We start from the raw sequence: 12,727 nt of genomic DNA on the forward strand, positions 1-12,727 counted from the left end.
ACAAATCACTTTCCTTCTGTACCAAAGCCAGTTCCCCCAATCCATCCTTGCCTGCGAGCTATTAAATATTGGCAGCTCTGCATGGCTTCTGTTTCACAAATACAATTATTCACCTTTGATGAATTTCTGAGAGCTGTTTTATAAACACATCTGCCTTTTTCTCCCTGACAAAGCCATCAAACACAAGCTATTCAACAATACGTAGCGACAAAAATCCTTCCATAAACCGACATAAATCCTTCCATAAATAAGATCTGTGTCTTATTCTGAGAACAGCAATAATGGACACACCTACCTGCAAGTACAGGGATGGGGAGGGCTAATTAAGTCCTTGACACTTCTCCAGTCTTCCCTGCCTGTAGACAAGGAGGGAGCCTTCACTATTCCAGAGCTGAGTTGCCCATCATCCAAGCAGTACAAACAGTACATTTGGGAGGGAACATAGCTTGGTGGTAGAGCACATGCTTTGCATGAAATCCCATGGCTGGGAAAGACCCCTCTCAGAAACCATGGAGAGCTGCTGCCAGCCAGTGTAGACAAGTACTAGGCTAGATGGACCAACTGTCTGACTCAGTATAAGGTGGCTATGTATGTAGACTGTATACAGTGAGATCTTTTATCTTCTTCCCAGAATAAGAAAAAAATGGTTTAATAATTTGTAAGAATCAAAATCGAGACAAAACTAAATTGTTAAGATTAAGAACTTAATACAGTTCCAAAGATGCAACTCTGGAAAATATATAATACTGGAAATCAGCTAGGCAGAAACTGGCTATTGTCTTTGGAAATTTCAGTATCATTCTTTTGTACTAGCTGGGTCAATAAGGATATTGCCTTCTTGCCATCTGAAAGGAGATCTCTGGGTTGTTTCTCTTACATCCTGGATGCTCAATTAAGACCTATGTTGGAGACCTGAGTTATTAGCTCTTTAAATTCTTAATGTGTGGATAGGGCAAAACTCACAGAACGCTTGCAGTGTCTGAAAGGTACAGAAAACATGAAAGAGCATATCAAACTGATGTTCAATTTTAGGACATGTTTCTGGTTTACCCTATTTCCTTGAATGAATATCTTCTTGTTTAAATGTGGTGTGAGTTACTGATCAAGTGTTGCACAAAATAAAATTAGACAGTAAGTCAATTTTCAAAGCTGAGACACAACATAGGTTTAGAAAAGGCCCCAAGGGCATCGTCTGAACATATGAAGGTACATGATGCATTAATCTTATTGTAGCTAAGCAGGTGACCAATGCCTGGATGAGAAATCCAGCTACGATGCCTTGAGATCCATTGTGGAAGGAAAGTGGAATGTACATGTAATACAGAAATTAAGTGATTTTAATTTCCACTTTTGCCTGCAGAGCTTGGAAGCCATCCCAGTCCAGTTCACTGTTTCCCCTCACTCCTAATCTTCCAAAGTTGCCTGAAGACCTACTATATTCGAGCTTTTGGACAATAAGGAGAACATAGATTTAGGCATGTTTGAATGGCTTTTTTGAATTTTTAATTAATGTGGTGGATTTAATCAGGAGGTGGATTTTGGGATTTTGCTGCGCTGTTTTTAAAAATTGGTTTATTGATTATTCATGGTTTTTATGATGTACAGTGCCTATGATGGCTACACATCATGAAAGACTGTTTACAAAATTTAAACAAGCAGTTCTGCTAAGAACTAGTCTGCCTACTTTCCTTTCAGTATAATCTTAACTGTAGTGTGAATGATTATATACAATTCATTCACACATCCGCCATCTTGAATTGGGGTAGATGACATCATCACAACCTACACCATTAATTTGTCCCTACAACTGTACCAAATTTGGTTCAAATCAGTCCAGACACTGCAAAGTTGATAGAGGGACACATACACCTGGGTGATCTCATAAGCTTAGGTTAAAAATATAAATAAATTATTAGGAGGACTAATTATTGATCAAAGGATCTCCCTGTACCAAATACCTGCATACCAAAAAAAAGGCAAGGGAAAAGGTTGTAGACTAGAAAGTATAGCCAGTGCTGAGAAATATCTCTTAAGACATTTATTACACTTGGTTGGAACTTTGGGATCTGCACCCTGAATTACTTTCAGTGGCAATATAAGAAACTTTTCTGCACACTTTAAACTGTTCAGACTCTGATTTATGGTCCAATATACAAGTCTGAAGTTTAAGCACATTAAGGGTTGTCATTTTGTGACTACATATTCTGTGTGTGCAAAGCCCGAGGTGAAAATTTTAAAATGCCAATTGAACATAACCATTGAGACTTCATGCTGCTATATTACAAGTCTCATTAAATTACAAAATGATTGACATTAAAAATAATATGCTGCTTTGAACTAAAAACCAACAAAGCTGTCAAATACTATGCATAGAAGTCAGTGAAGAAAAATGTGGGCCAGTCCCGAAGGAGAGAAATATACTCATGTGCTGCTTATTGAATACAGAATTCAGAGAAGAACTGCCAATTTAAAAGTGATCGAACAATAGTACATTAACAAACAGCAGGTCTCCTTTATAAAATTCTTGGCTTTTGGAGGAAGTAATGGAACAAGGCATACATAATGGAACAAGGCAAAAGTAATGGAACAAGACAATACTAAAAATTGTCTTTCTATAATGATATGATTATGTTTTGCACAATTAAAATATCAGTAGCTGACATCCTGATCACCACTGCTTGCAAGCAAATTGAAGAAACATGTGTGCAGTGGCTCATGCAACACAGGCATGCCAATCTCCCCTACCTTTGGAAGCACTTTGTGAAACATGCAAATATGTCCCTGAGGGTTGCATAGAACTCAGAGACATATTTTTGGGTTGCAGACAGCGCTTCCGGGTGTAGGGAAGATCAGTGAAAATTGCTCTCCCCCCTGCACTCAAGCACCCACGCGGTTAAAGAGGAGCACAACTGCTGCACATGTGCTTCTTTAAGACACACCCAGACTCAATCAGGATGTCTGATGGTGTCTGTGCACATGGCATACAGCACCCAGCTAATGATCTGAAGTATCAAGAACACTATCTTTAGTCTGAATCAAAATAGACCCTTGGAGAGAGTGTCTGCTATCCTGACTCTCTCTCTGAGTGAATCGGGATAGCAGAAGGGTAGAAAGTTATTTCCTTGAATAATAATTAATGTAATAAGGGAGAATTCACACATGTATGCTTAGCACAAGATTGAAAAAGTAAATTATACACATTTTCTAATGATGCTGCCACATAATGAGTCAGATCATTGGTCCACCCAGCCACAAACACTCTACTCTACCAGCAGTAGCTCTCCAAGATAACAATCCAACAGAGGCAACATAATCTTTGGCTTAAGGACTAATACATTAGGTTAATGCAATATAGGCATCTATCTAACTACTAGGTCAATTCCTTCCATCTCCCTGCTAAGATAATATACCGAAAACCTGAAAAAAAATATCAATACACACATTTACAAGTGTACAATATACACATTTACAAAGGATACATGGAATCACATCTAATAAAGCTATTTTTAATACCTGGCAAATCAGAAAAGAGCAAAATACATTCGTTGAATCCATTGGAGAGAAGTCGATCCCTCAGCTGTTGCAGAATAGCCACTCCAATACAGAATGGGAAGGAAGAATTCCCAAGTAGTAATGTATCCCACAGATGAAAGATTTTGTGCAAAGGGAAAACATCTGTAAAAGGGCAAAGTTGTATTAATTAGGTCAGGACAATAATTTTTAATTATTGTTCATTTGAAAAGCTGACTTTTTTAAAAAAGGAAAGAAAAAATTCAGTTGAACTGGAAATGCTGGTCTTGGGCTTTTGACTGTCTTTGTCAGATTCTGGACAGCTCCTCAATTCCTTCCCTTTTTAATTGTTCCTGGGAAAAGTCCATCAAACAGTAAATATACAGCTTTTCTGTTTTAGCGCACATTCTTTGCATGCAGAAGGGGCCTTGAGTTCAATCCCTGACATCTCCAATCTAAAATCATGCATAGCAGAGATGGAAAGAACCTCTGCCTGGAGACCCTGAAAAGCTACTGCCAGAGTAGACAGTACTTGGCCAGATGGACCACCTGGAATCTGGATGAGTGTAGGAACAAGGCTCTCAACAAGATGGAAAAGAAAGGACAAGGAACAAGGAACCTAAAAGTATGCAGAAGCAGAACAATAGATGTACTTCACAGAGATGTCCATGATGCTGGTGACCCAAATATGATTAAACTGAACCAAGGGACAAAGAATATCTCCAAGTCAAACACAAAGGCAAAGGACAAGGCACCAAAGAAATGATACAAACAAGCAGCTACCCAGGAAGACATATGGCCTTCCATATCCTGAAATAGGAAAGAGAGGCTTGATTTGCCATACTTGAGCATTGCTCCCTAGGCAAGATAGAGTTATATGTTAAGACTTTTGAAGCAGATGAAGGCATTCTCTTCCTTTCAAATGAACAAATTCCCTGGTTTCCCAATGCATAAACTGGTGCACTATCTCTACACAGGATGAAGTAGGCATAGTGGCATGACAGCCATTATCTGGGATAATCTTGAAAGGAATAGAGCTTCCATAGGTCTTGGAATATGGAAAACTGCTGTATTAAGAGGATATTTTGCAAAAATAAAAAGGCAACCTTATCAGCCTACAGAAAACACCAGGAGGAACCCAGATTATGTTAGGTTGTTTACTACTCTATTGATTGTTAGTAACCTCTGCACACTTAAACTTCTACAGGTCTTTAATTGGTTGCCAGCTCTATATTTAATATAAAATGTAACTATTTTTCCACATATACCATCACAACATCAAGGTTATTGCTTTGCAATTTGAGAAAGAGGAATATCTAACCTTGTTTAGAAAGAACTTTCTTATGTAGATTTATTATTCCTCAAGGCAATCACTAATTCATTTCAATATTATTAAATGCTTAGCTAAGTGGATTAATGCATTCTGTTCCAAAAAATACTTTGAAGACTGTCTATTTATGTAGAAGGATACCACTGAAGCCAAAAGACAGACCTGAATGGCAATACAGTTTATACTTCCTAGCTAATGGTGTCTTCTGATGGGATCTTTTTCTCCCATACACACATTTTCAATCTTCTTTGAATAAATGCATGCAGAACAATTAAGAAATATGCACAGCTAGTCACCAACTAGTATACTAAAATAATTAGTTAGAAAAGGAAGGATGGGCAGAAGACAACAACAGGTGGTCATTTATTTACATGGAGAGCTGATGTGGATATCAATGAGTGGCTTTCCCAAATGATGATTTTAAGAACAACTTCATAGCAATATGTTCATAGTTTCTGCGTACCACAGTATTTCAATAAATGGGCCACCAGTGCTCCGTGGCTAACTTTACATGCTGGTGGGGGTGGGGGACAGGGAGAGAAGAAGATAGACTTACTTCTTAGTAAACATGGATGTTTTGAACACCAATTAATTCACTAGGACTTTCTCCCATAGAAGACTACACAACGTGCAAGCATAGGCTGGGTTCCTGCAGATTTCAGATCATTAAGGAGTGGTACCAAATAAGAAATTTTTAATCTGGTGCATTTTAAAAGAAGCATTTCAGAGAGAGAGAGAGGAAGATAGAAAGCAACCTTAGTCAGACCATTGGTCATTATTGTCTACATAGACTGGCAGTGGCTTCTCCAAGGTTGCAGGTAGGAGTCTCTCTCAGCCTTTTCTTGGAGATGCCAGGGAGGGAATTTGGAACCTTCTTCATGCAAGCACACAGGTGCTCTTCCCAGAGCTACCCCATCCCCTAAGGGGAATATCTTAAAGTGGTCACACATAGAGACTCTCATTCAAATGCAAACCACGCTGGACCCTGCTTAGCAAAGGGGACAATTCATGCTTGTTATCTAAAGACCAGCTCTCCTCCTATATGAGTTCAGTCAGATCAACTTATTTCTTGGTTATATTTAATCTTTATCTTAGATAGGAGCATTGGTTACTCACTGTGAAGGCTTCTTCTTGCTGTGGGATTTGAGGGCATCTCACATGGGTTAGCCTTCCCACATGCTCCAGAAGGCAGGGCTTTGCAAATTATGGGATGCTTTAAAACCCTGGGAAGGAGAACCTCACCCAGTTCATAGTAGCAAAGTCCAAAGTAGAGAGAGAATTGTGAGAACAGGGAATAAGGAGTACACGAGTAGATGTAGATACCCGGATGGGTGGGTCGAGATGTCCTCAAATCAAGCAGGAAAAAGAAGACTTCACAATGGAGTAACCAATGCTCCTTTCTCTGCTACTGGATGAGGACATCTCATGTGGGACATATGCCACAGCTAAGAGAACCAGATGGGAGCGATGCAGGTCGAACTCACAGTGTCAGGTGAATGTGGAAGGTGACACTCAGGTGGCTGCTCTGCAGATTTCTGACAGTGATGCATTCATGGAAAAGGCAGCTGAAGTGCTTGCTGACTTTGTAGAGAGTGCCATGATATGAAGAGGTGGTCGAAAGTTCTGTACTTCATAGGCTAATGTGATACAGGCCTGAACCCACCTGGAGATGGTAGCAGTGGAAGTTTTCTGACTCACAGAGGAGAGTAAAAAAGAAAAATAAATAAGGCATCTGTGGAACAGAAGGAAGCTGTGCAGGATAGGTATTGTTATGGCCAGCACTCAACTTTCGGTGGGTGTAATACATATAACAGTACAGTGTATATTTAGACAACAGCGTACATCAAGTTTATGCCAGGTTTTTTCAAGGACAAAATGAAGGCAGGATTATATCCTGAGAGTGGTGAAAGATGGAAGCCACTTCAGGCAGAAAAGAAGGATCTGGGATTAGTCAGATGGAATCAGGTGAGAAAATGCAAAAATTGGGATTGGTGGACAGTGTGTACAATTCTGAGACATGTCTGGCTGATGTGATGGCCACCAAAAAGGATAACTCAAAAGAGAGTAGGTGGAGTGGAATCTATCTAATGGGCTCATTGGGTGGCGTGTGAAGCGCATGTAGTACTTTATGCAAATTCCTGTGTATAGAAGGGAATGATAGTAGAGTGGCACCCCTGAGAAGATGTTTAAGGTGAGGATGAGAATGTAGGTGAGTAGTAGGTGAGTGTGACTGGGGAGTTGGAAGGAAGCAGGGAAGTTAACTCTCTCTTGTAACCATGGAGGATGGTGTTGAGTATCCTCTGATCAGGAACGTTGGCTTCCCATGTGTGCAAGAAGTCTGAGAGGCAAACTCCCACACAAGGAAGCGGTGAGTCAGGATAGCTGCCTGATTTCAGATTGGTTACTGAAGGTTTGGCATGGTTGAATGTGTGGCCTATTGCTGTGTTTTCTGTTCCAGAGGGGATGTTGTGTTCCAGGGTGCCTATCCCAGGATCTGAATGCGGAACAAAAAGGTACAAAGGGCTGAAAGGGTCTTTGTGGCTGTTGTCTACCCTCACTGCAAGGGGCTGAGGGAAGCGCCTTTCTTTTGTCTTTAGTTTCTATAAGTATTTTTTTAAGGGCTTCATCGTCAAAAATTTTGGCTGCAGTATAAGATACTGCCGCCAAGTTTGTATGTGAGGCTGAGTCTACCTGCCAATGCTTAAGCCATAGGTCTCTCCTCGTTACCACCACAGAAACTGTGGAATGTGTGGAGGACCAGATTGAATCCAGTGTGGCATTGGCTATGAAAGCCTGTGCTTTGTGTATTTTTAGGAGTGCTTGCTTCTGGCAATTAAGATCCGATGGAGAAGTCTGGACGAGCTCATCTACCCGAAATAGAGATGCCTGTGCTATAATGGCAGTAGCACTCAACACCATCCTCCATGGTTACAAGACAGAGTTAACCTCCTTGCTTCCTTCCAAACCCACCCTCCCCCCCACCAGCCACTGACCTTCTGCTCACCTAAATTCTCATCCTGGCAGTTGAGGTGAATACTGATAAGGAAGTTGCCTTGTGTGCTTTCTTTAAGGCTGACTATGCACTTTTCATTGGAATTTCTTAGGGAACTGTCCTTGAGGGAGGATGACACTGAAGAGCAGGGCCACCACAGGGGCGCCGGCAGGAGGAACCTGAAACATGTCTGAAGCCCCCTGAGTAAGGCTATAGAAATTGTTAATGAGAGGAGTGAGCTTTCTATTCACTGCAGGTGCTTTCCATTTCTGTTTAACCATGTCCACAAAATAATCAGGGAAGGCAAATAGTAGGTCATGTTGTTTGGGCACTGGAAAAACTAGGGTTTATTGGGATGGTGAAAGGTGGTACTGTGCAGCTATTTGCTGGAGCCCAAGTGTATTGATGATTTTAGTAAATAAGTGCAAACAATAATCTAGTGCGAAAACCCTAAAGGATTTGGAGAATGAGGTTTGGTCATTAGACCATTCACCTTCCTCCCTAGAGTCCACTCTTGTATTGGGTGGGTCTCTGTCCCAGGGATGGGAGTATCTACATCCTTTGGGACAGTATCAGGATTTTCAAGATCTATGATGGGTCCCGGGTTTGGCGGGTCCAGGACTGGTCTTCGGTCATGGCGATCTGGGGTTTCATACCCCAAGATGCCAAAGGAGTTGGAAGTGATGCCTGGACGCTCTCTGAATTTCCTCTGCTTTTTGGACTTTTTTTGCTTTTTTATTCTTATAGGAGAAGGAAGAGCATGAGGATTCCCTGTCTCTGGCCCATTTCCTGGAGCTTTTAGCTAGCTTGCGCTGCTGGAGGGATTTCTCAGTGACCCCGAGCCTGTCAGGCTGGTGGGATTTCTGCAGGAAGCACAGGTACAGGGGGCAGGACAGGCTGGTTAGGGGAGTGTGGAGAGGCCTAGGACTCACCGATTCCCGTGGTGGGTTGGGCATCTGTTGGTCCAACTCAATGTTTGGGCGTAATGGCAGGGTCAGCTGCAAGGGGCACTTTCCCGCCATTGCCAGGCCGTTCTTGGCCTGCTTGTGCTGTTTCTCTGGCAGGGTGAGGTTGCTGCCAGGAGGCGTTGTTGTCATCAGAGGAGCGCTCCCTCCAGAGAGTCTCTGTTGCTGATCTGCCTGGGGGTTGGGAAGCTCAAGTGTTGGGGCCTGCAGGCAGTGAGATGGTTGTCTGAGGTGTTGCTGGAGGCGGTTAATCCACTTAGCGTGGTCATCTGGGAAGCTGCATGGTGGGCGGAGCAAGGTCTTGCACCCGTGGCAGAGAGCTGAAGAGCCACAATGGAGGCATGGAGAGATCTGTCAGTGTTCCGGGGTCTCTGGGATGGGGAGAGAGAACTGGTTGTGCCTGGGTCTGGAATGATGTTCGGCTGGGCCCAATGGGCCTTCCAAAGGGTCGGGGCTCCTGCCTCCAACTGAGAGTACCGACGAGGACTGGATGGTTGTCGATGGGCTAGCAGCAGCAGAACGGGTTGTCACCATTTCTAAGTGAGCTCTCATCAGGGAAAGGAAAGAACATAGGAACATAGGAAACTGCCATATACTGAGTCAGACCACTGGTCTATCTAGCTCAGTATTGTCTTCACAGACTGGCAGCGGCTTCTCCAAGGTTGCAGGCAGGAATCTCTCTCAGCCCTATCTTGGAGAAGCCAGGGAGGGAACTTGAAACCTTCTGCTCTTTCCAGAGCAGCTGCATCCCCTGAGGGGAATATCTTGCAGTGCTCACACATCAAGTCTCCCATTCAGATGCAACCAGGGCAGACCCTGCTTAGCTATGGGGACAAGTCATGCTTGCTACCACAAGACCAGCTCTCTTCCCTTGGAGGAGGAAGATGCTCCAGATTATGCCTGGCATCTGGGACACAGAAGGCCAAGAGGCAGAAAAGAGGATAGATGGATTAAAAAATAAAATAAAGAAAGGAGTAGATGAAGGAACTAAGTGGAGAAAATAAGACGGTATATAGAGGTAAAAATCTTGCCACCTAATGGTGCAGTGGGGAAGTAACTTGCCTAGGGAGCAAGAGGTTGCCGGTTTGACTCCCTGAATCCCCTCTGGTATGTTTCTCAGACTATGGGAAGCACCTATATTGGGCAGCAGCGATATAGGAAGATGCTAAAAGGCATCATCTCATACTGTGTGGGAAATGGCAATGGTAAACTGCTCCTGTAATCTACCAAAGAAAACCACATGGCTCTGAGGTCACCAGGAGTCGACACCGACTCGATCGCAAAACTATACCTTCATGGGGTAAAAAGGCATGCAAAAAGGAGAAAGCTTAGTTAAAAAGAGATGACTGTCTCTAGAGCAGGATGCAGGACTAGAAGAACTGGGTGAGGTTCTCCCTCCCAAGCTCTTAAAGTGTCTCATCACAATCATAGTCCTGCCTTCTGGAACATGTGGGAAGGATAACCCATGTGAGATGTCCTCATCCAGCAGCAGAGAATGCTCTCTTATCGTTACTGTTTTTCTCTGACTTTCAGCAGCTGCTGTTCTTCAAAATTATGATACATGTGATGATTACAATAAGACCTTATAGTATTAAAACTTTATAGTATAGTATTCTGCATGACCCCCACCACATGTTAAGGTCATCTGAGGAGGTCTGTCAACAGTTGCCACCGGTTTGTCTGGTGGCAACTCAGAGGCAGGCCTTCTCTATAGCTGCTCCTGGGCTATAGAATGTACTCCTGGCAGAAATCTGTAATCTGAGTTCATTACTGTCTTTCAGGAGAGCCCTTAAAACCTAGCTGTTTGGCCTGGCCTGAGAGGGTTTTTTAACTGTTTGAATGTTTAATCGGTTTTATTCCGTTTTTATAGTTTTGATTTTAATTGTTAACTGGTTTTAATTGTTTTTATTCTGCTGTAAACCACCCTAAGCCATTTTGGAAGGGCAGTATATAAATTGAATAAATAAATAATAAAAAATATATATTACGCATTGGAGAGAGTTTCGAAGGGGGAAAACTACATCAGCATCCATTAAAAAATATACTACCTTTCCTTTTGCTCTTACTAAATATCAGTAATACACAATATACAACAATTATCTATGATGCACATCATCATTCTGAAGAATGATTTCAAGGGCACATTTTCACTAAAGTATCACAATTTCTTAATTTATCAGAGTACAACTGTATAATAATAAGCACCTGAAGAATAATTTATTAAACAAAATTTAAGTCACACTATTTCCCATTATAAAAATTAACCCTTGAAGCCGCAGCACGTTGGGTGTCCCCCCCCCCAACAAAAACTGTTACACAAAACTTGTAAAAAAAAAACTTTAGAAAAAGCTTAGGGTGCGATTTTTATATACACGCACCATAAATACACAGCAAATCTCCTGTTAAGTATATGGATTACTCTACACACTTGTGGATGCTTGTAGGATAATCCCTAGAATTATCTACACATCTTTATACAGGATAAATACAACACTACATTATGGCTTAGCTTTTCAATATACTGTAGACTAATTTTGTGAAATAAAATCAGATTAGTCCCAATTTAAGTAGGATACTGAGTGTTGTAAACAAACCTTACCTGTATGAAGTTCCATCAGACCAGAATCACATTTAAACTGGGCCTGATACTACTGTTTTGAAGGATGAAACCATTACGGGAAGAGCACAATGTTTGTGACGTGGGCAAAAAGAGGTGCTGAAACTGAATGAACTCTGTGTGTGTGTGTGTGTGCATGTGCGCACACAGACACACGCACAAACATGCACACGGGGTCTTGAAAAGCAATTTTGCTCATATAAAATGATTAGAAATGGGTTCTGGTCATTTAACACATTTAAATAATTTGAATTTACAAAGTGTTACATCTCTCAAAATCTTGATATGGGCCCTTAAGGCATAATCTTTATGTTTAGATTGAAATATGAAAATGTATATGATATAAAGGAGCTGATGAAACAATATATTTAGTACACACACAAAGACAAAAAATAAGAAAAGGTCATACTCACGTGTAAACATTGTGAGAAACCAAGGAATAGCATAGAGCTATACAAACATGGGAAGGGAAAAAAGAAGAAGAAAAATTGTCAAAGCAGATTCTTGTAAACACCACATTAGTGCTGTAGTTCTGCATTCTCCAAAGGCAGCATTACAGCTGTGATGGAAAAATATGACCAACACTGCAGTTTAAGACTCTAGAACCTGAACCCAACACCATTACTTAGCACTAAGGTTTCATGTAGGAATATTTATCTATACACACAGGAAGACCTCAGTATTTGTGGTGGTTCTGTCCTGGCTGCAACCGCGGATTTAGAAACTGAAAATCAAGGCACTGGGGGCTATGGGATCGTGGGGGCTAGGTTACCAATCACTGGGAAAATTGCTGAAAATGGCCCCAAATAGGCCAAATATTGGGGGGAAATGTGGGAGGAAGCCCCTCACCATGCTTTGCCGCTCCCCCCAAGTTGTGGTGTGCCCTGAAATGCCCCCAAATTGGCCAAAAATTGCTGGGGGGGGGGTTTAAAATAAAAAAACCAGTCATTTTGAGGCTCTTAAGAAACAAAATGGCAGCCGGAAATGATCTCTGCGGTCATTTCTGGCCACCCCCGACCCGTGGATACGTGAGGTTGACCTGTTTGTCCCCCCGCACCACCACTGTTTTACCACACCATGGTACACACAATTGTTTTGCCCCTTTTCATTACAAGATTTACACACGATCTTTCTGTCTATGACATTTTCTCTGCAACCAATTCAAAATGGAAACTTTTCTCTCCCACTTCAAAGTCTTGAGGTAAAGACACACAGCTGTTCACAGAAAAGGTGACTAAGGGGAAAGAATGATAGCAATTTTTTAGTATTCAGAATCGTAGTCCGGTGCAAGTCTTGGGTGCCCTTCCTTTCTT

The 12,727-nt window shown here is 41.8% G+C and overlaps 2 protein-coding genes across 6 annotated transcripts in view; one reads left to right on the plus strand and one right to left on the minus strand.

Moving 5' to 3' along the window:
* The window catches only part of TBCK (TBC1 domain containing kinase), a 143,184-nt gene that overhangs the window by 50,268 nt on the left and 80,189 nt on the right, over positions 1–12,727 (minus strand). For all 5 annotated transcript variants that reach the window (XM_053253541.1, XM_053253537.1, XM_053253540.1 and 2 more), the window contains exons 21-22: positions 11,828–11,864; positions 3,514–3,675 (exon numbers count right to left, since the gene is read on the minus strand). In XM_053253541.1, coding sequence (XP_053109516.1) covers positions 3,514–3,675; positions 11,828–11,864 — 199 coding nt within the window. The remainder of the gene's footprint in view (positions 1–3,513; positions 3,676–11,827; positions 11,865–12,727) is intronic.
* The window catches only part of AIMP1 (aminoacyl tRNA synthetase complex interacting multifunctional protein 1), a 181,274-nt gene that overhangs the window by 40,109 nt on the left and 128,438 nt on the right, over positions 1–12,727 (plus strand). The window lies entirely within an intron of this gene.

Source organism: Hemicordylus capensis, chromosome 5 (assembly GCF_027244095.1).
Source record: "Hemicordylus capensis ecotype Gifberg chromosome 5, rHemCap1.1.pri, whole genome shotgun sequence".
Classification (NCBI taxonomy): domain Eukaryota; kingdom Metazoa; phylum Chordata; class Lepidosauria; order Squamata; family Cordylidae; genus Hemicordylus; species Hemicordylus capensis.